The sequence below is a fragment of the Dasypus novemcinctus genome, chromosome 14 (genome assembly GCF_030445035.2).
Source record: "Dasypus novemcinctus isolate mDasNov1 chromosome 14, mDasNov1.1.hap2, whole genome shotgun sequence".
NCBI classification, from domain to species: Eukaryota; Metazoa; Chordata; class Mammalia; order Cingulata; family Dasypodidae; genus Dasypus; species Dasypus novemcinctus.
The window spans coordinates 35,487,949-35,512,037 of NC_080686.1; the positions used below are offsets into that span (position 1 = coordinate 35,487,949).

The 24,089-nt window shown below is 39.1% G+C and overlaps 1 protein-coding gene across 2 annotated transcripts in view; it reads left to right on the forward strand.

Moving 5' to 3' along the window:
- Positions 1-1,664: 1,664 nt before the first annotated feature.
- The window catches only part of TERF1 (telomeric repeat binding factor 1), a 41,257-nt gene continuing 18,832 nt past the window's right edge, over positions 1,665-24,089 (forward strand). For both annotated transcript variants that reach the window (XM_004462479.4, XM_004462481.4), the window contains exons 1-3: positions 1,665-6,407; positions 11,523-11,618; positions 21,127-21,248. In XM_004462479.4, coding sequence (XP_004462536.2) covers positions 6,101-6,407; positions 11,523-11,618; positions 21,127-21,248 — 525 coding nt within the window. In that variant the 5' untranslated portion in view covers positions 1,665-6,100. The remainder of the gene's footprint in view (positions 6,408-11,522; positions 11,619-21,126; positions 21,249-24,089) is intronic.

Consider the following 24,089-nt stretch of genomic DNA (forward strand, 5'->3'; position numbering starts at 1 on the left):
ACTAGGCTAAGTTTCAATTTCTCAAGAAAAGGTTCATAAGTACAACCATCATTATCAAGGGCCTAGCATAATGGGTCCTTGTTTTTAAATTATAACTCATGTGATCTATTAAGGTCTATAGTTCTACTTTGGGAAATGACTGTTGAGAGTTTGTAGAAAACTTCTACCTACATGATCCCATTTAACACTGATATCATTCCGTGAGTTTGGTGCTATTATTTCCTATATGACAGATAAAGAAAGAGAAATAGGGAGCTAAAGTATCTTGTCCAACATGACAAAAAGCTCCTCAGGTGAAAGAGGTAGAATGAACCTTCTGAAAAATCCAGTTTCCACTTGGCACAGTGATAACACTTATCGACCACCACATCCATTTATTGAGTCCTTAATCCATCCAGCATCTCTTTAAGGGTGGGGTATTATTAACCTTACAAATGAGAAAATAGGAGGTAAATGTCTTAGTCATCTTTAATCATTTCCTCAAGAGCATGGATGTAGAACTTGTTAGAAAAAGAATTCAAACCTAGATCTCCCTGACTTCAGAGCCTAAAATTCCACCTGCATGTCCAATACAGTAGCCACTAGCCATATCTGGCTATTTGAGCACTTCATATACAGCTAGTCCAAACTGAGATGTGTCATGTGTAATACACACATGAGATTTCAAAGAAATACACAAAAAAGACAGACAGTAAAATATCTCAATACTTTTTGATATTGTTTAGAAGTTTTGAAATGATAATATTTTGAAGCTATTGGATTAAGTGAACTATATTACTGTAATTAATTTCACCTATTTGTTTTTACTTTTTTTAAAAAAATCTGTGATTACTGGAAAATTTAAAATTACACATGTGGTCCATGCACTGCTCTCATAAGGACAATAACTAGAGGCTGTCCAAAGTCTTTCTTTCTTAGTGCTGTTGTGGTCAAGGGATTTTCCCCTTCATTTTCTGTTCAAGAGTAAAGAAACATCACCAGGATATATTTTTGTAGCCCTAGGGTTGGTTAATTTCCAGACATAAAAAGGTAGAAAATGGATTCTTTCCCTGGGCTCCTAGCTTCTTGTGTCTCCTTTACTCCCACATAATATTATTGTTTTCACTTTTTTTCAAACAAAAGATCTCACAAATTTATTGCTGAACCAACCTATTAATGCAGAAGCAGAAGAATGAAGGGGAAAAAAATTAGTTATTTTCCCAATAAAATAAGTCCAATTGTTCAATAAGGGTGACTTTTTCAATTTGATATGGCAAGATGTTAGTGACCTCGATAAGCATATGTTTGCATCATCACGTGTGAGTCTTTATATACCCTGCCTGGCTCTTCTCCAATGTCTCCTCCTGGAGTTGTACATGGTTTTATTATGTTTTCATTCAGGTCCACTGGGGAATGAGATGATTCTGTTTTTGTTTCTTGGCTAGTAACTGTTTCTGTTTGATCCTGAATGTCTTGTGAGAAGACAGAGCAATGCTGGGAGTCAAAGCACACACCACCACGGAGAGAGAAGGGAAAGAGAGAGATCACTTTCACTTTTGCCAGATGCATTCCCCCCCCCCCCCCCCCCCGGTCCGCAAGTTGTCTGCTCTCTGTGTCCATTCGCTGTGTGTTTCTTCTGTGACTGCTTCTATCCTTATCAGCGGCACCGGGAATCTGTATTTCTTTTTTTTGTTGCGTCATCTTGTTGTGTCAGTTTTCCGTGTGTGTGGTGCCCTTCCTGGGCAGGCTGCACTTTCTTTCACTCTGGGTGGCTCTCCTTACCGGATGCACTCCTTGCACGTGGGGCTTCCCTATGTGGGGGACACCCCTGCATGGCACGGCACTCCTTGTGCGCATCAGCACTGTGCATGGGCCAGCTCCACACGGGTCAAGGAGGCCCAAGGGGTTTGAACCGCGGACCTCCCATGTGGTAGGCTGACACCCTATCCAATGGGCCAAGTCCGCTTCCCCAGATGCATTTTAATAAAAATGTTGGCTGAAGCAGATGTGGATCAAACAGTTGGGCGCCCACCTACTACATGGGAGATCCTGGTTTCAGGGCCCCGTGCCTCCTATAGAAGACAAGCAGACACCATAATGAGCTAGATGCTACACTGACTGCAAAGATTTAGATGCCACACCAGCCACAATGAGCAGATGTCTAAAGCCAGCAGTCTGCGGAGAGTAGATGTGGCTCAGGTTGTTGGGCACTCACCTCCCATGTGGGAAGATGCTACACTGACTGCAAAGATTTAGATGCCACACCAGCCACAATGAGCAGATGTCTAAAGCCAGCAGTCTGAGGAGAGTAGATGTGGCTCAGGTTGTTGGGCACTCACCTCCCATGTGGGAAGTCCCAGGTTCAGTTCCTGGTGCCTCCTGGAGAAGGAGAGCAAACAATGAGCAGAGAGATGAGGGAAGCTTCTGGGTGGGAAGGTGGATAAAAGATATTGGCTAATCAATGATGCATTAAAGGTGTTCACTTTTAAAATTAAAACAATGAAATAAAATAGTCATGGAGAGTTAATCCTAAATTCCATCTTCTTTACAGAGCTAGTTACCATACATGGATTCTGTCAGAATCATGGCACATCCTAACCCTGCAAAGCATTAAATAAATTAAAAATCTCAAAGGACAGCAAAGATCTTATTTTAAATATTTTTAAAGATCTAAAGGATTAGAATTGCCTAAAATAATTTTTCTCTTTCTAAAACCTGCTTCATTTTAATTTTAAACGTCCTTTATTCCTTAGCATTAATTTATTCTGAAAAGAGAAGACATCTTCAAAAGTAGACACCTGTTCTTTTATCACTATTATGTATTATGTTTACCTCAAAGTGGAGTGAGACCTGGTTCTTCTTATTTGTGTAGTTTGGTAGCTACTAACCCTGGTTCAGAATTGGGACCACCTGGGGGGATTCTGAAAAACAAAAATGTTCAGGTCTTTGCCCTAGAAATTCCTAGGGAATACCAAGTTTACCCCAGCCAACTGAGAAACTACCCCAGCCAACTGTGAAAACAGCAGAACTAGAGTTTTAGGTCCCCTGAGACTTACACAGGTCTCTCTCCTCTTGTTAATTCTCAATAGTTGGTTTTAGGACCATATCAAAACAAATGGAAACATTCCCCTGATAACAGCCCTTTAACTAAAGACAACTCTAGCAGTTATGGATCTCAGTCCACAAGCTCAAGTTTTCAAGAAATATAGTTTCCTAGTTTTACCCAAGTGTTGAATGAACTCATCAAACACAAGATACTCTCTCTCCACCAGCTCTCCATATCCAACTACCCTTTAAAATAGTCATGGGGGAAGCTGTAGATTATAAACTTCTCTGTCAAAAATGTTCCTGTCATATAATGTTTACTAAATATATACAAGTTTTATTGAAACGCCATGTGTTTGATTAATCTACCAAACCTTTAAATTAAAATATATGATATATGGCTGAAGTGATATTGGAACTTTATGCATTACAAGTTTTATTGTAGCAGCTTATCACAGATGAGTTTTCTGATCATGGTTATGTCAAAGTATTATTTGAAAAGAATATATCTATCATTATCCTCGTCATCAGATTTTTAAAAAATTTGTAATTAAATTTTTTTCTTCCCTTCTCACCCTGCTTGCTGTTTTTGCTGACTGTGTCCATTCACCGTGTGACCTTCTGTATCTATTTCTCTTTTCGTCTCCTCTTCTCATCATTCTCCTCTAGGATTCACCAGGATTTGAACCTGGGGACCTCTGATGTGGAGAGAAGTTCTCTGTCAATTGTGCCACCTCAGGTCTGGTCTCTGCTGTGCCTCACCTTGACTCTCCCCTTTGTCTTTTTGTTGTGTCATCAACTTACTATGTGACTCACTAGCACGGGCACTGGCTCACTGTGTGGGCACTCGGCTCACCACACAGGCACATGGCTCACAGCTCACAGCGCAGGCACCCTGTCTCTTCTTCTTTTTCACCAGGAGGCCCCAGAGATCAAACCCAGGTCCTCCCATATAGTAGGTGGAGGCCATATCACTTGAGCCACATCCACTTCCCTGCAATTAAATTTTAATTTCATGAGAGGTCTCCTTCTCCGGGCCTGTTTTCTGATCCACAACCCATTAAGACTCTATGGGGATAGAGTTTTAAAATAACTTCAGTGAATACCTAACCCACACAATTAGACCAGGATGTATCTTTTCTTCAGAGAAGAATCAGTAAGTGAAGAGGATGGAGTGTGCACTGTGTAGCTGAAGAAGCTCCCAAACTGAAATTTCATGGAAGATTATGATATAATCTTAATAAAAATATACATTTCCATTCCATGCATTATACACCATTGTTTTAAATATTAAAAATAAATGTTTGACTTCCCTAAATCTTTTAGCAAATTGATGCCCCTGGAAAATGTGCTAGGTTTACTTTGTGGCTTTGAATAAATTCGTTGATACACCTAGGAATAATCTGACAACCTGCTGGAATGAGCAGAGGGGGCAGAAGGGAAGTAGGCCCCCTTTGAGAGCCTGTAATTTAGAGAGTTTCTATTTGTGCTTTAGCCCTTAGTATTTTAGCCCCTGTTCCTACTGCTCTGTATTGTTTGCAAACAGGATTTCCCAATGACTATTTCAGCCGGAAGGAAAGATCCCTTTTCACTGATCCCCCCCCCCCAAGAAAAAATGTTCCACTCTTTCAGCTAATGCTAATTGAGCACTTACTAGGCACCTGGCTTCATTCTATGCCCGGTACACTTATCAAACCCTTTTACCTTCCCAACAGGCCTAGGACGAAGCTATAAATATACCCCCAATATACAGAGAGAAAACTGAGACACAATTTAGCTAAGATCACAAAGCTAGTGAGTATCTGGCTGGGCACATGTCAACCTAAGCAGTCTCAATGACTACATACTATGGTGTCATTGGTACATACTATGGTGTCATTAAGGTACTTCACTATTCAACGGTGAAGTACCTTAAAGATACTATGAAATTAAAATACAAAGACTTTGATAATGTCGGATGTTATAAGAAAGATTTTAAAGTAAACTTATTAAAAAGTATGATATACATACTGAAAAGTGCATAAATCATACATAGTAGTCCATTAATCTTCAGAAAATGAACACAATGATGTAACTATTACCCACATAGAGAAACAATATAGCCAGTGCTCCCTGCTCCCTCTTCCCCCATTCCACCTTGTGATCCAGGATAAATCTAAAAATTCAAAATAAGCACTCACAATTTTTACAAGCTGCATTCTACAGACTATCTCAGATCAAACTGAAATACATTTCTACAGTAATTTGCTCTTTCTAGAACAGAGGTTCTTATCCTTTTTTGTTCTATGGACCTCTTTGCCAGTCAGGTGAAAATCAGGGACCCCTTATTAAGTCCACACTATACTGTACATTATTTAATAAACAATAATACACCAACACGTCCCCACAAGAAAAATGCTTTTTTGAATTTCAAGTCAAGTTCAAGGACCCTTTGTTAAGAACCCCTGTTCTAGAGCAGTAGTTCTCCAAATATGGTCCCCAGTTAAGCAGGCTCAGCATCACCTGGAAATTTACTAGACCTACAGGACAGAAGATTTGGGAGCAGAGAGCAGCAACCAGTTTTATTAATAGCAAGCCCCGGAGCTGATTCTGATGCTCGCTAAAGGTTGGAGAAGCACCTGATAGCAGTTCCTTGGAACGGTTTTGGTATAGTAACGGTGTTAGACGAGTACTAGGGTGTCAAATGTTACCCTTCGGTAGCGGTGGCATGTTCTAATTCCTTTTTAAAGCACCCTATGGGTAAATCACGTTTCTTCTTTTAACTAACAGTGTAGTGTCACTAGCGCTGCATTTCAAAAAGACGATAAAGCAGCCTCTCACCTCCTATCCTCCCCGCCCACACCTCAGTGACCTATTTACAAACAATGTCTTGGACGCAGACCGGCGGGAACTCTCAACGTCCAGAGGCAGGAGCAGGTCTCGGCCAATCAGAAGTCAGGTTCGAGCCCCTCGCCGGTCCTGGCGGTGTGATTGGCGGTTTCGTGCAGGCGGGAGACGCCCTCCAGGACGACCGTCTCCTCGCAAGCCAATCGCCGCCCGGGGCCCGTCGGAGTAGATCCCGCGCAAGCGATTCAATATGGCGGAGGAGGTCGCCTTGAAGACCCCAAGCCCGCGGGGTCGGGCGGACGGGGAGGACGCGGACCAACCTGAGGGGTGGATGGCGGAAACGGCGAGGGACGACCAGGAGCAGCTCGAATGTGAGGAACTGCTGGAGTGTCAGGTGCAGGTGGAGCCCTCCGAGGAGGAAGAAGACGCGGGTCTGGCGGCCGAAGCCGAGGCCGTGGCTGCCGGCTGGATGCTCGACTTTCTCTGCCTCTCTCTTTGCCGGGCCTTCCGCGACGGCCGCTCCGAGGACTTCCACCGGACGCGCGACAGCGCCGAGGGTGAGTGTGGGGCGCGTCTCGGCCGGGGCGGCGGAGCCCTGGTTTGCGGCACCGCCTGCAAAGGGGTAGGAGGAGCGGGCAGTGCTGCCGCAGCGTAGCGGAAAAAGCGAGGGTCGGGTCGAGCCTTGGTTCGAATCCCCGGTCGGCCCATGATCAGCTGTGTGACCCTCGGATTTTCATTTAGGTAAAATGAGGATAGTCATACCCGGTTTAGTGTGGATAGAAGGATTAAGTAAGTTAAAGCGTATAAAATTTCATTTAATCCAGTGTCCAATTTTTGTCTTCTTTGGCGCCTATGTTTGTTCTTTCTATTGAAGTTCTTGGTTGTTATTCACCAGTAACTATGGCCTCCAGTGACCTCCAGGCATAAAGGTTTTCTGTTAATTTGTGGGTTATTTAAGCCTGATTGGACCTACTTGGCCCAGTGTAGTCCTCAGAATAAAAATAACTCCCTTAAATCTATCTAGATACCCTGGAAGTGATGGACAAAAACATAGACCCATAGAGAAACTTCGCAGATATTTTTGGTAGAAGAATATGCCCTGGTATTTATTTCAGAATTGGCACTAAATTTAATGTCAGCTGAATGCAACCCAAAGGTAGAATTTAATAGAAAATCCTGTAAAAACCATGTTAATACATTTCATCTTCACTTTAACCCTGTGGTGAAGCAAATATTCCTAGTTTATAGAGAAAATGTTAAGGGGGTGTTCCTGACACACACCTTATCTTGCAATTCAAGGACCTTTCCTTTAACTGTCACAGTTAAACTGGAGCCATGAATAATTTTTATTAATTAGAAAGGTAAATCCTGGAATGAAGCCAATTAGCTATAACTAGAATTATTATACAGGCCTTCACCTGGAAGAGTTGAAATGACATATGTGGTAATGGATTAATTAGAGTTAGAGACATCAGCATGAACTCATTTAGCTTACCATAGGTAAAGATTGTTACATACAGAAATATTCTCGTATTTGTGTAGAAATGGTTCAGTATACACGTATTTTCTTGCTCTGTCACATGAACGGGCATAAAAGCAAGGACACCAAACACAGTACCCAGATCTTAGTATATATACCATTCTCCAATAAATGAACCAGGCCAGCTTAAGAAATGGCTGATTCTAGGACTGTGGCAGGAAATATGTAAGATGAGCCTGGAGCATCTTGCCAGAAAGTCAGGAAGTACTAAAAAATAAAAACCCCCAATGGTAGGGTTATGTCAGAGAAACACAGGAGCCAACTGAAAGAGCTTCCAGTAGCCAAAGCTGAAACAGTTTGAGGAGGACAATAAAGAAGTACTAGATTACAAGCCAAAGTATAAAATAAATATCCATGAATCATACTGATAAAAATTGGATAAATAAGCTGGAAGAGGGAGGCTGTGACCCACCCAGAACTGCAGTCTCCCTTTGCTCCTTCCTTGCACTTCCTACTACATCTTACTCTAGTTCCTGCTTGCATTTACTTTAGGATATGTGGTTTGAATATATCTGGCTCAGAACTATGCCATATCAAACCTGGCTAAAAAATTTGAAGATATCAAAAAGGACCTGGATATCAAGAAGAAACTGACTAGTTCCTGAGGCCAACTTTAGCTGCCTTCTGGATGCACTGATTCTTCTACCCCGGAGGGCCTCCTTTTCCATCTGAACCAAAAGCCTTTGTTTTATTTAATCTCCAGCCTCAACGGTTTTCTTCTTTGCTAGTCTCTGAGTTGTTTTAGAGCAAAAATGAGGCCACATGTTAAGAACTACCCTTCTTTTTCCAACATCCTCACCTCTTCCTATCCTTTTTCCAGCTGCTTGGGAGATTCCAAGACTGAAATTATAGTGCTAGATTAGTAAACATGGCCTTTAAAATTTTTGGGGGATAAATAAATGGAAGAAAAAACAATCACCTTTGCAGAATTCCAAATAATTTATGTAGGTATTCCACTTTCAAGGAGGTGGAGCAAAACTCCCCACTATGTATGTCTCTCCTGTACATAATGACTTTTTCCCAAAGGGAACTGTGTGGAAATGAGGGAAAAAAGGTTAACTTTACAGTGGAGAAACTTAACGAACACTTAACCCAGGTGATCACAGTCAACATCAACAGTGATTAAGTCATGTTGGTAGGATGTACCCTTGATATGATGTGATGAAAATGGCACTTTACCTCTATGGTCTTTCTCCCAAAAACCATAACTCCCGTCTATGCATGAGACAAACATCAGACAAACACAACTTGAGGGACAGGCTGCAAATACCTGACCAGTATTCCTCAAAACTGTCATGGTCATCAAAAATAAGGAAAGTCTGAGAAACCATTATAGCCAAGAGGAGGAGCCTTAGGAGACACGATTACTGAATGTAATATATCTGGGATAGGATCTTGGAACGTAAAAAGGACATTAGATAAAAACTAAGGGAATCTGAATAAGCATGGACATTAGTTAATAAATAATGCATCAATGTTGGTTCATTAATTGTAACAAATGTACCATAATAATGCAAGATGTTAATGATAGGTAAAGGGTTGCAAAGTATGTGGGAACACTTCTGTCTTCACAATACCGTAAATTTAAAACAAAAAAGTTTACTTTAAAAATACGTCTTTCAACATTCTTAGCTCCAGAGGACCTAAGGAATAATCTAGGCCAGCCCTATCTTTTTAAGGTTAGAGCACAGAAATGCAGATAAAATAAACTTTTTCACGTTGTACTACTAATTAGTGGTGGAGATTCAAATTGTGAATATAGGATTTGTCTCTGTATTCCCATTTTTAATGCTTGAGAGAACTTTTTTTAATGTCTTATATTTTAGGGAATTTTGTTTAGCGTATTTTTCAAAACTGTAAAGAGAAACAACTTGATGCTTTCTAGAAAATTCTTATTCCGATTCCATTGTTCTCATACTTCAGGTGTCTCAGGTAATCATTGTTTTTATGAACACCCCTGCGATGCTTATGCCACTTGTCTCCTACCTCTGTTTTCCTCATTGCCTTCCCTTGATCTCTTCAGCATTCTCTTTTATTATACGTTGTAGGTATTGGTAGATAGCTCACAGTTCACTTCTCCATTCCAGCACCTTTCATCAGCCTAGGTGAATACAGCATCCCTGTGGGTAACCCACCTGATAATTTGACTTTTCAGTTCATGGACCTCTTCATTTGATTGTCCTGTATAATATTACACATTCGCCATCTAATTCCAGAGTCACACTGTGGAACCCTGTCATCACCAAAAACTATCCCTCCTCAAAATTGCAAAATTATGCACTCAACTCTATGCACTTAACTTCCTACCTTTGTTGCTTAACTACTTGCATTTTGCCTGTTTCTTAAAATTATACTGGGACTCCCTGTCCTGGGAAGCAGTGTAGAGTAGTGGTTAGGAACATGGACTCCAGAGTTAACTAGAGTTTGAGTCCTGGTTCTGCCTGTTTATAGCTGTGAGACCTGAGGCAAACTATTTACCTTCTCCATACCTCAGTTCCTCCATCTGTAAAATGGTAATAATATCTGCCTCGATTGTTGAGAAGAGTGTGTTAATTGATACATATATAGCAAGGTTTCTCAACTTTGTCACTGTTGACATTTTGGGTCATAATTCTTTGTTGTTTGGGCTGCTTGTTTCCAGACATTGCTATTTCCCATTCCCTGGGGAAACGTCACCTCCTTTTGAAAACCTCTAGTTTAAAGTGCCTGGCCTATAGTGAGAATTCATATATAGTTGCTATTATTGCAGGCCATTAGATTCTCACTAATGTGTCTTTCTGTCTGCTTTACTGAGTTACAAGTGTGGCAAAAACAAATAGCTAGGTTTAAACAGTGTAGAATTTTGTTTTTGCTTTGATTTTTGCCTGTCAGTTACAAAAAACAGACTGGCTTTGTTGTGTAGCATATTTTTAAGTACTGCATAGGGGAGTAAATTTAGTATGGGGCAAGTAAAGTTAGAAGGGGTCTAATTTCTTTCCTTAGAGCAAATTAGGTGTTCCTTTTGTTCTCATTCCATGCTATACTTATCATTTGCAACACTCATTACAATTTTAATTAGTCATTTGCATACTTTTAAAATTCGTGTTGTCCTGAGGGGAAGGAACTGACTGTCTTGTCAATCTCTAAATTATCATCACCTAACATAGGCAAGTAGTAGATGTTATTGAATGAATTCTGTATTTAACTCCTGTTTTATGCTGACCTTATCTGGTCCACATAATTTCTGGAATAACAGAATAATGGCATCTTAGAATTGAGGAAGTCAGGTAATCTGTTTGTTTTATGTTATTTGCTTAGTGGCTGCAGACATGCCTTTTGATTTGCTAGTTACCTAACCATTTTATAAGTACCAACCACGCCCTGGGTGAAATGTAATGCTAACAGTGGTACCATCCAATCTTAGTTGAAGCATAACTTTCTCAGAAGCTTTCCCTGACACTCCATCCTCCCAAAAGATATTTAAGTGAACTGTAAGGTGTTCCTGTTATATGCTTCCATAGCATTCTGTGCTTGTATTTTTCTATTTTCACCATCTTTTTACTCTAGTCCAGTAATTTTTGCTTTCGTTGCTGCGTGGTAATAAAAAAGTCACTGAAATTCAGGGACTAGGGCTTGTTTGTCATTGTGTATACTCATTGTTCAGCATAGAAACAGGATATGTATTCAAATACTTAGACATTAATATTAATAAATGTTTTGAAAATAAAACTTTTAAACCAAACAGATTTTCACGTAACTGAAATCTTAACAAAAGAAACATAAAATATTTCCTATAAAATGAAGAATTTGAAGGTGTAAAATAAGCTTCCAACTAATAATTTGACATATTTTGCAGGTTGGATCAAAATCTCCCTTTTCATTAGTATAGAGTGCTACCTGTGAAAGTATTTTTAAATACTTACCAATCTTCATGTGATGCATCAGTTATTTTGCAAGAGGAGTGTTTATTGCTATTCCTTTTTATTCTGATTTTTAGAAATGTATAAATAATTAAAACATATAGCTCTAAATGTATGGTAATTTTTGTTAGATGTTTGTAATCTTTTACTCAGCAAACTATACAGTGGCACAGCTGGATCAAGGTTTTTGTTTTGTTTTGTTTTTTAATAAAATTCACTGTTTTCTTTTTCAGCTATTATCCATGGACTTTCCAGTCTAACATCTTATCAGTTGAGAACTATTTACATTTGTCAGTTTTTGACAAGAATTGCAGAAGGAAAAACTCTCGGTAAATATATTTTATCTTTTATTGGAAATAGTTCAAACTTTGTCTAAAGGTAAGACGATGGGAAGAAATAGATGGGAGCTATCATTATTTTTGTTTTTGCTCACATGTATCTGGCAGATATATGTACATTCAAGCGTATCTAAAGCAAGTAAAAAGGAAACATAGACCCCATCTTCTTGGAGCTGCAGTGGATTAGTTTCCTAGGGCTGCCATAATAAATTACCACAACCTGATTGGTTTAAAACAACAGAAATCTATTTTCTGAGTTCTGGAGGCTAGAATTGTGAAAGCAAGTATGGCAGAGCCATGTGTGGTAGTTTGATGCTGTGTGTACCCCAGAAAATCATGTTCTTACACCTAATCCATTCCTGTGGATATGCTCCCATTGTCAGTAGGACCTTTTGATGAGGTTTCTTCAGTTAAGGTGTGGCCCACCTCAGTCAGGATGGGTCTTAATCTTATTACTAGAGTCATTTATAAGCAGAATGAAATTCAGACAGAGAGAGAGAAAGCCACCAGAAGCAAGAAGCTGAATCTCAACAGAACCCTGAAGAGAAGGGAGAAACTAGGAGACCAGCCATGTACCTTGCCATGTAACAAGCTAAGGACCAAGGATTGCGGGCACCCAGCCCCAGAAGGCCAGTCTTCAGGGGGGGAAAGCATCACCTTGATGACACCTTGAACTGGGCTTTCTTTTAGCCTCAAACCATGAGCAAATAAATTCCCATTGTCTAACCAGACCCATTTCATGGCATGTGCTTGAACAGCTAAGGAAACTAAAATACCATGGTTCCTCTGAAGGCTCTCAGGAAGAATCTTTCTTTTCCTGTTTCTAACTTTTGGAGGTTGCCAGTGATCCTTGGCATTCCTTGGCTTTCAGCTACGTCATACCAATCTCTGCCTCTTTCATCACATGACCTTTTTTTTGTCTGCATCTCTTTGTTCAAATTTCCTTCTCTCCTGAGGACACTAGTTACTGGGTTAAGGTCTACTGTAAGCTAGTATGACCTCATTTTAATTTGATTACTTCTGCAAAGGCCCTCTTTCCAATCACATATACAGACACAGATGTGAGGGGTTAGGACTTGAACAGATCTTTGGGGGGGGAGGGGAGACCGTGGGACACAATTTAACCTACAACAGCTAGTTCCCAAAATTGACTCTGCATCAGAATTACTTAGAGGGCTTGTTAAAACACTGCTGGGTCCCACCCCCAGAGTTTCTGATGCACTAGAATGGGTGTGGGACCCTAGACTTTATATTACTAATAAGTTTTCAGTTGATTTGGATGCTGATGTAGGGGAGTGGGTGTAACTTGGTGGTTGAGCATCTGCTTCACATATACCAGGTCCCAGGGTCAATCCCCAGTACTCCTAAAAAGAGGAAAAGAAAAAAATCCATTTTTGATATATGACCCCCATGGTTTAATCTTGAAATTCCCCAGGATCCCCTATTGGATATGTCTTAGATTAAATAGATAAGGGTCATCTAACAAGAATCAATATATTTTCTCATAATGGACTCAAATGAGGCAACATGTAAAGTTTCATTTTAATTTATATATTGGCTTTTCAACTATCCCTCTTTGCCTATAGCACATTGAATCCTCAGCTTGTCCCAAATTGGCACATCAGCTAACCGTCTTAGTTTTCTCTTTCTGAAATTTAGGTTCATCTGCTTTTCATTGCTTCTGTAGCTTTCCCATGATTTTGCAATTCATCCAGTGTTTATTTTAGTTATAATCTACACATCCTGCCTGAAAGTGAGTCTTAAACTATAAATTTTTTGAAGTTTAGATCTGACATATATATATTCCTGAGTTAGATTATTTTTGAGACACTTAAAGTGGTGTTTAAAAGTTCTGGTTGATAATAGTTGATAATAGTGTATACCTTTTTAAAGAAATTCTTTGGATAAAGAAGTTTGTGAAGTACTTTGCACAGTGCTTAATATGTTGTAAGGTCTCAGTAAGTTTAACTGTTAGTGTCAATATCTTTTATTCACCTGTGCTTAATCTTCTGCTGTTTCATCTTCCTGAAATATTCTCCTTCCCATTCTTCTCCTTTTTATTTAATTAGCTTCTCTTTATCCTTACCAACATAGTTTAGATGGCTTCTCTTTAGTGAAAGCTTCTCTGCTAGTACCTCTACTCAGAGCTAATTCCCAAAAGATAATAGTTTGTCCTGGAAAGTTTTTGGAAAATAGTGATACATGGGTTCTACCCTAACTGAATTAAATCAATTGCTAGGAAATGACCCAGGCAACAGTATTTTTTAAAACTTCCTCAGATAAATCTGAGGTACAGCTAGGGTTGGGAACCACTGGCATAATACACACTGAGGACCAGTCATGTTGATTTATTTATCTCTCTTTACTCTATTACTAGTTTGTGAATTAAACAAGGCAGGATTTCTCTCTTCTTCATGTTTGTTTCTCAAGCACCTGGCACAAACCCTGGAACATGAGACTTTGTAAATATATGAATGAATATATTTTTATATATAAAATATTGAAAAACATAAGAAAGGACGACAGGGAGCAAAACAAATATTTGAAATTGCTAGTTTTAAATTGCATTCTTACTCTAATTTTTCAAGAGGAAAAAAAATGAAATGCCGTTTAACCTCTTCATTTATTTGTTGCATGGTTGCAATGGAATTACACCCTGCTAGACATTGTAGGGGTTTTGAGAAATATACTAAGTGGCTCTTGCGCCCCAAAATTTGGAATATTAGTATACCTTGTATAGTTTCCTGCCCTCAAGACATTTAAAAGTTAATACGGTTGTTGAGGTAAGTATAACTATAAAAGGCTTGCAAGGCATAAAAACGATATAAATAATGATACAAAAGATTTGAAGAAAGGACTTTTCCCAATCAGAGCTGGAGTATGGAAGGCATTCAAGAAGGGAGTTAAGTTAGAGCTATTCCTTGAATTCTTGCTAGGTTTTGTCAAAAAGGAATGTCAAAGTGGTAGTTCAGACAAAAGCATAATAGAGTTAATTGGAGAATAAAATAGTTTTACATGGCTAGAACTCTTGCTTTCCATATTGAATTCTAAAGCCTCTTCACCCGCTTCCTGTGTCAGTAAATGGCAACACCATTTATCCAGTTGCAAAAGTGCTCCTTGATTTTGCATTTTTCCTCACACCCCACATCCAATCTGTTAGCAAGTTCTGTTGGTTCTACATTCAAAATAACTTCCACATCTGACAATTACCTCCTCCATCATCTCTCTGGTAGCATTCATCCCATTTATCCACTGCTCTGGCAAACTGGCCTTTTGTCTGCCCTGTGATCATTTCCCTTCTTAGGGCCTGCCCACTTACTGTTCCATGTGGAATGTTTTTCCTCCAGATCATTGTATGACTGCTACTTCATATTATGCTGGATTCTACTCAGTGTCATTTCCTAGAGGACCTTTCCCTAACTATCCTTCTAAAGAGCTTTCCCTTCCCCCATGACTTTTTTTTTTTGGTGCAGGCGTTACATTTATTGAACAGTACACACCTTCCCCCATGAGTCTTGATTTGCTGTAGCCTTTTTCTTCTTACTGGCACTTATTATTCTGATATTATTTGTTAATTTGGTTATTACTTGTCTTCTATTAGCATGTTAGCATCATAAGAATAGACAATCTTTTCCACTGAAAGTGCTTCAGTTTTTAGGCACATACCTACACACAGTGAGTGTTCATTAAATATTTATGGAATGAATGAATTATAGATTACAGGTGCAAGGCATGTAAAACATAGTGAAGGTCCTTGAATGTCAGATTGAGATGTTTGTGTATAATTTGGTAAGCAGTTGGAAACCATTGTGAATTTGATCAGAATAATCTTATCAAAATTCTGTTTGGGGAAAGCAGAACAGTATTACAAATGTCTCATTAAATATTAATAGTCACATAAATCCTATGAGACAGCAGTTATCTTCACCATTTTATAGGGGTGAAAATTGAGACTTAGGTGAAATGACTTTCAGGGTTACACAGATAATAAGTGATTGAGTCTGGAGCAGCCTCTGTAGTATAATGAAAAACTTGATTGGTCTTTGTTCCTGGTTGCTGGGAGGTAACCTCTGTATATTCTTGGAATTTCCCATGATAGGAGTGTATTTGGGATTCATGGTGAGCACCTGAGCATACCTGAATAGTTTATGCCAATGAGTTGTCAGAATGAGACCAGCAGTACCAGAAAGACCACTCCTGTGATTAGAATTTTGGGGCTTTGGGCCATCATTTAATAGCTTGATCTCCAGGGAGGGGGGAAGTAAAGGAGACCTGGAGATTGAATTCAACACTTGGGTATTGATTCCATCCGTTATCCCTACATAATGAAATCCCAATAAAATAAACGCTGTTTGACACTGAAGCTCAGAGATCTTCTCTGATAGCTAATTCACGTTGATGTGCTAGGAGTGTGATGGTTTTGACTCCAGGTAGAGAGGACTCACACCTTTGAGACCCTCCCAAACATGGCTTTTTATTGGTATCCTTTTTGCTATAATAAAGTTATTATCCTAATTATAACACTTTCAGTGAGTTCTGTGAGTTGTTCCAGCAAATTATTGAATCCAAGGGGATGTTAGGAAACCCCAAGTTTGTAGCCATTTGGTCAGAAGTGTGGGTGCCTGACCTCCCAAACACTTGCTGTTTTGTAGAGAACTGGTTTTAACCTGTGGTGTTTGGCCTTTACCCCAGGTGCTTAGAGTCAGAATTGAATTGTATGTGAGTTGTTGTCTGCAGTCATTGCCATTATTTGCAGTTGGTGTCAGAAGTTGTTGACTTATTTCAGTTTACACAGACTCAAAAGCCAGTATTTTTATTTTTAGACCAGTAAAAAGAATTTATTGGGAAATGGGGGAAAGAACAGAGCTTGCTGAGAAATGGGAGAGAAAGATGGAAATACACACTATGATTTGGTGCAGGCTTCTCTAGCCGGAGAGACCTCTGCCTTGTGTGGTTACCTTTTTTTTTCTTTTTTCTTTTTTCTTTTTTGTTTGTTTCATTTATTGAAATATGTCACTCTTACATAAACATACATAAACAATGTATAATAGTTGTGAACTTAAACAAACATGACGTCAAAGATAACATCTCACCCTACCACCAATAACTTGCATTGTTTTTAAAACTTTTTAACTAATAATTAAAGAGCATTGTCAAAATATTACTACTAAACAAAGTATTTTTCCCCTAACTAATCCAATTATTATTATCTTTATATCATTTATATATGAACATACATAAACAAGTGTATAGTAAAAGTAAAAGTTGGACTACAAAGCAAACATGCATAACATCATACAGGGGTCCCATACATCAACCCTCCACTAGCATCTTCTATTGTCATGAGACGTTTGTTACAAACTGTGAAAGAACACTGTCAAAATCTTACTACTAATCCTAGTTCTTTTCTTACGTTTGGTGTGTTTTCCCCCAACCCACCCTATTATTATTTTTTAAATATATTTTTTTATGACAGAAGTTGTAAACTTATTAAACAGTCATGCACATGTGCAGAATTCCCAAACAACACCCCTTCATCAACACACCACAATGTGGTGTGTCATTTGCTACAGATAATATCATCTGATTATTTCCATGTCCATAGTGTACATTTGGCTCACATTTTCCATAGTACCTCAGTATCAACACAGTACATCTTTTGCATCCATGAAAGAATATTATTACCACTAACCACAGTCCGTAGGTCACTCCAGCTGTATTTTTCCCATGCTTCTCCACATTCCCAACACCCTACAGTAGTGATATACATTTGTTCCAGCTAACAAAGGACACTCTTGCATCTGTACCATCAACCACAATTCTCACCCACCCCTTGGTTTACTGTGCTATCCAGTTCCTAGATTTTTCTCAAGCATTCTGTCAGTTGGCATTTACATAGATAGACTACCATTTTCAGCCACATCCCCATTTATAAACTAGCTGTTACTGTGTGTTACCATCCACTCTATACATTTCCACACTTTTACAGTAAAGCTAATTAAAACTTCTATATATATTAAACATCAGTAGTCCACTCAGTCCTTCTCTTATCTCCTTTAAGAATCCAACACCTACCACCAGGTCTTGAAGATATTTCCCAATAATTTCTTCTAGAAGTTTTATGGTTCTTTTATTTTTAGTTTTTTGGTCCATTTTGAGTTAGTTTTTGGATAAGGTATGCGATAGGGGTCCTCTTTCCCTCTTTCACCTAGGGATATCCAATTCTTTCAGCCCCATTTGTTGAATGGATTGTTCTGCCCAAGCTGTGTGAGTGTGACAGGCTAGTCAAAAATCACTTGACCATACCTGTGAGGGTCTGCCTCTGAACCATAAATTTGGTTCTATTGGTCTATTGTGTCTGTCTTTAGGCCAGTACCATGTTGTTTTTACCATTCTAGGTAGGTATTGTGATTTAAAGTCTGGAGATGAGGGTTCACATTTCCTTTTTATGATGTTTCTGGCTATTCATGACTCCTTACCCTTCCAAATAAATTTAATGATCGTGTTTTCAATTTTTTCTTTAATGCTGGTGGAATTTTTATCAGGATTGCATTAAATCTGTATATCAGTTTGAGTAGAATTGACATCTTAATGATATTTAGTCTTCCAATCCATGAGCATGAAATGTTCTTCCAGTTCTTTAGGGCTTTTTTGATTTGTTTTAACATTGAGTTGCAGTTTTCTGAATACAAGTGCTTTACATCATTGGTTAAGTTTATTCCTGACCTTTTGGGTTTTATCTGTCGTATTTTATTTTCACCACTCTTTTGACACTTTCAGTTACTTTTATTGATATAATCTTCATTTCTAGACTCTCTTCCAGGCTCCTCTCTCCTGTCTTTTCAGGCTTTAGCACACCCTTTAATATTTCCTGAAAATCTGGTCTCTTGCTTAGAAATTCTCTCCGTTTCTGTTTATCTGTGAATATTCTAATTTTGCCCTCATTTTTGAAAGACATTCTTGATGGATATAAGATTCTTGGCTGGAAGTTTTTCTCTTTTAGTATTGTAAGTGTATCAGACCACTGTCTTCTTGCCTCCGTGGTTTGTGGTAAGAAATCAGCACTTAGTCTTATTAGATATCCCTTATGTGTTATGCATTGCTTTTCTCTTGCTGCTCTCCGGATTCTCTCTTTGTCTTTGGCCTTTGACATTCTGATGAGTATGTGTCTTGGAGTTGGTCTGTTTGAATTTTTTCAGATGGGAGTACACTGTGATTCTTGGGACATGAAAATCTATGTCCTGCAATAGAGTTGGGGAATTTTCTACCATTATTTCTTTAAATATTCCTTCTGCCCCTTTTCCCTTCTCTTATTCTTCTGGGGCACACATGACACGTACGTTTGCATGCCTTTTGCTGTCATTTAGTTCCCTGAGACCTTGTTCAATTTTTCCATTCTTTTCTTCATCTGTTTTTTGTATGTTCACTTTCAGAGGCCATTTCTTCAAGCTCACTACCTTTCTTCTGCCTCCTCAAATCTGCTATTATATGATTACAATGTTTTTTTAATTTCATTCTTTCTTTCCCATAAGATCTGCTGTTTTTCTATGTATGCTTCCAAATTCTTCTTTGGGCTCATCCAATGTCTTCTTAATATCCTTAATTTCTTTAGCCATCTCATTGAATTTATTAAGGAGATATGTTTGAACATCTATGATTAGTTGTCTCAACTCCTTTATATCATCTGGAGGCTTATCTTGTTCCTTTAACAGGGCCATACCTTCCTGTTTCTTGGTGTGGATTGTAATTTTTTGTTGGTGTCTTCTCATCTGCTTTACTAGAGTATTTTTTCTGGGTGCGGTTTTTCTCTCTAGATTAGGGCTTCCTATCGTTTCTCCCTTGCTGGTTATGCAGTAGGAGCCAAACATGTAGTTGGTGCTGTAAGCTGTGGAGGCTCAAGCTGCCCTCATTGCACCAGGGACCAATGAAGCTTCTTCCAACTTTCTCCTTTGCCAGGGGTAGGGACAGAGTCACAGGTATGTGGAATAATCTGTGTGCAAGCCTAGACTATAGTTGCCCAGAGAGACTGAAGGAGCTTCACATCCCTTTCTCCCCTACCTTAGGCAGGGATGGTGCTGCAGGTGTGGGTAGCAGTCTGTGCAGTGCAGGTCCTAAAATGACCACATTTGCCCCGGTAGACTTCTGATTTTCAGTCTATGCCAGCCCAAGTTCCCTGCAGTTACCTATATAGGCTGGTGCAGGGCTCCTCAGCCTCCTCCCTGCCAGAGGTGGGGCTGAAGCCTAGATGGAGGATGGACACCAGCCTCCGCTGTATGGAGTGCTATACTTAACGAGTCTTCTCAGCAGACGGGCAGTCCCCTCCTTCCACTTCCCCAAGGACTTTGCAGGATGCTCTTCTGGCCTCCTGGAGCCCCCCAAACAAGTGCTGCAGCTAGCTCCAGAGAGCTCTGGGTGTTTGCTAACTGCCCTGTAGCAGGAGCTGCCTCTAGATGCTCCTTACTCTGCCGCAATCTTGCTGGTTTTTCTGTGTGGTTACCTTTTAAACTGTTAATTATTCCTCCCCCTGGCTAATGCTAAGGGCATGGGCCCAGCTGTTATTGGTTACCCTACCAATGTGGAAGACTATGATGAGCCCTGTTTGGAATATCTGGGACCATGGGGAAGTCCCTGAAAGAGAAACTGGAACCTGAAGGTTAAACTCAAGTTCTCAGCAAGGTTTTGTAGCCATGTTGTCTGTGGGCCATGTTGTGGTTTGTCTTCTTTGTACTAACCTGCCCCAACTGCCCCCTCAGAGAGTTCACGCACTTATTCTTAAGGTGCTGCTGAGGGGCAATGATCATTCTTCTGTAATTAGTTCCTGCTGAGTAGATGTAGTAGTCCCTGCCTGACAGCTGATAGGTGTAAACTTCTCTGGCTATTTTATTGAGATTGAGGGAAGACAGATCTGACATTGTGGTTGGAACCAAAAAGCCAATATTTTTAAGCCACTAAGCAATATATTTCAGCAAATGGAATATGGTTATTAGAGAGAGGAAGTAGGATAACGATGATTCCCTTATAATTTGATTGGAAAAATATTGTCAGAGAAATAACTTACTAAAACAGCCTTTTTCAAATGCCCACAAAATATATAAAGATTTCAAATATTATGTGCTAAAATAAAATTAAATATAAACAAATTGTCTTGTGGTTTATATTAGAATGCACTTAGACATAGGTACGATTTAAGAATTCTGTTATGATGATGGCTTATGTGAAGTATAATTTATTTTTGTCCCTAAAAACAATACCTCAGTTAAAAAAAAAAACTTCAAATGTTTCATACTATCATCTAGTCTTTTCTGTTTTTATAATTGATTTTAATGAGGAAATTAACTTAGCAAATCAAAGCACTTCCTTAAACTAAATATACTACAACAATGCCTGGCGCATAGAATAGACTCAGTAAATATTTAAACAAATGAATTTCGTTTTTTGGAAAATGGGCTAAGATTTATTTACCTTTCTCAATTACTTATATTTTTCTTCTGTTTATTAGATGCACAGTTTGAAAGTGATGAACGAATTACACCCTTGGAATCAGCACTGATGATTTGGGCTTCAATTGAAAAGGAACATGACAAGCTTCATGAAGAAATACAGAATTTAATTAAAATTCAAGTATGAATATTACTTTTTTTTTTAAAGATTTATTTACACCCCCCACCCCCACCCCCATTGATTGCACTTGCTATCTTCTCTCTTTGTCTGTTTGTTGTGTGCTCATCTTCTTTTTAGGAGGCATGGGGAAACAAACCTGGACCTTCCATGCGGGAGGGAGGCACCCAATTGTTTGAGCCACCTCTGCTCCTGCTTGTTGTGTCTCTTATTGTGTTTCCTTGTTGTGTCTCTTCATTGTGCCAGATCATTATGTCAGCTCGCCAAGCCAGCCCATCACATCAGCTCACTGTCTTGCTCATCTTATAGGAGGCATGGAGAACCAGACCTGGCACCTCCCATGTGGTATGCAGGTGCCCAACCACTTAGCCACATCTACTTCCCTGACTATTACTTTTTTCTTATGATTGTTTTGCTAGGAAATAAACATTTGGGTATTGATATACTTAATATTAAAAGAAATAAAGAGGAGCCTAATGAAAGTTCAACAGTGAACCCAGAGTAAAATTTAATATATTTTTCAGAAATTTGATAGTCTTGATATAAGCACTTAGAGCTGCACAAATGTTTGCTACCTAAGTGTATTAATGCCCCTATTTCAGAAAATATACACAATCCATTTTAAAGATCAGCAAGCAATCTTCAAAAATCAGTGTTTTGTATTCTACCAATTTCTATTTAACAATTATAAATACAAAAAAAGTAGAATATTTTTCATTGAAAATAAGTTAATAGATTTTTGTGGTCAAGAGAATATAAAATTTTAATCATAATCAAGATAATTGTATAAATAAACTAAGAGTGAGAGATAAAGTCAAAGATACAGGTACATAAGCAGGGAAAATATGTTTCACTAATAGACAAAGCATTAGGGTCTTTCTTAGCTAAACACACTTTTTCCTCATTCAATCTTATATATTTATTAAGAAAGTCCACTTGATTCCCTTCATTCCCAAGGATTAATTATTGATAGAAATAGCAATCAGGCAGAATTAGGATCCGAGAGAAGAAAATAAGCAGGAAGGTAACTTTTAAGAGTTTCAATGCAGAGCAAAGAGATTTGTCACATTATCCCAGTCTTCTGGGGTTTAGAGGAAACTAACCTTTGTTAATACAGTACGATAAAATTGAGTGGGTGACAAAAATGTACATAGCAGACCCTTAATATTACTATAGCCCTATCAGTCCAGCACTATTCTAAGTACTTTACCTGTATGTAGTAACTCGTTTATCCTCACAAGCCCTGTGAAATGAGGACTACAGCATAACTCTTTTTATTATGTTTCACTTTATTGGGTTTTTAGATATGCTTCTTACAAACTGAAGGTTTGTTAGAACCCTATGTAGAGCAAGTGTGTAGGTGCTATTTTTCCAAAAGCACATGTCTTTGTGTCACATTTTTTTTTTAAGATTTATTTATTTATTTCTCTTCCCTTCCCACCCGCCTCGGTTGTCTGTTCTCTGTGTCTGTTTTTTGCATCTTCCTCTTTGTCCACTTCTGTTGTTGTCAGCGGCACGGGAATCTGTGTTTCTTTTTGTTGCGTCATCTTGTGTCAATTCTCCGTGTGTGCGGCACCATTCCTGGGCAGGCTGCACTTTCTTTCATGATGGGCGGCTCTCCTTACGGGGCGCACTCCTTGCGCGTGGGGCTCCCCTACATGGGGACACCCCTGCATGGCACGACACTCCTTGCACGCATTAGCACTGCACATGGGCCAGCTTCACACGGGTCAAGGAGGCGCGGGGTTTGAACCGCGGACCTCCCATGTGGTAGACAGGCGCCCTAACCACTGGGCCAAGTCCGCTTCCCTGTGTCACATTTTGATAATTCTCACAATATTTCAAACTTTTTCATTATTTTTTCTGTGATGGTGATCTGTGATCATTGATGTTACTGTTGTAATTGTTTTGGGACACAATGAACTACACCCATATGTAATAGCAAACTTAACCGATAAATGTTGTATGGGTTCTGACTGCTCCACTGACCAGCCATTTACAGTCTCTCTCCCTCTACTGGGGCCTCTCTATTCCCTGAGAATATTGAAATTAGACCAATTAATAACCCTACAATGACCTCTAAGTCATTGAATACAAAGAGTCTTCCTAAAGATATAGCTGCCATAGATATCGATCCTCTGATGGATCTGGGCCTAGTAAAACCTGGATTGTATACACCATTCTAGATGCCATTAAGAATATTCATGATTTGTGAGAAGAGGTAAAAAAAAAATCAACATTAACACGAGTTTGCAAGAAGTTGATATAACTAATGGATAATTTTGGTGGGTTTAAGGCTTCAATGGAGGAAGTAACTATAAACATGTGTGGGAATAGCAAGAAAACTAGAATTAAAAGTAGAACCTGGAGGTGTGACTGGATTGCTGTAGGCTCATAATAAGCTTAACTAATGAGTTTGCTTCTTTTGGGTGAGCAAAGAAAGTGGTGTCTTGAGGTGGAATCTACTCTGAATGTTGAAATGACAGCAAGGATTTAGAATATAACAAACAGTTGATAAAGTAGCAGCAGGGTTTGAGAGGATTGACTTCAATTTTGAAAGAAGTTCTACTGTGGGTAAAATGGTATCCTACAGCTTTGCATGGTACAGAGAAATCTTTCATGAAAGGAAGAGTCAGTCAATGAAGAGACAGTCAATGAGGCAAACTTCATTGTTATAATTATTTTAAGAAATTGCTACAACCACTCCAGCCATCAGCAACCACCACCCTGATCAGTCAGCAATCAGTATCAAGGCAAGACCCTCTACCAGCAAAAAATTTAAAACTCCCTGAAGGCTCAGATGGTGGTTAGCTTTTTTTCCATAAAAAAATTTTTAAATAAGGT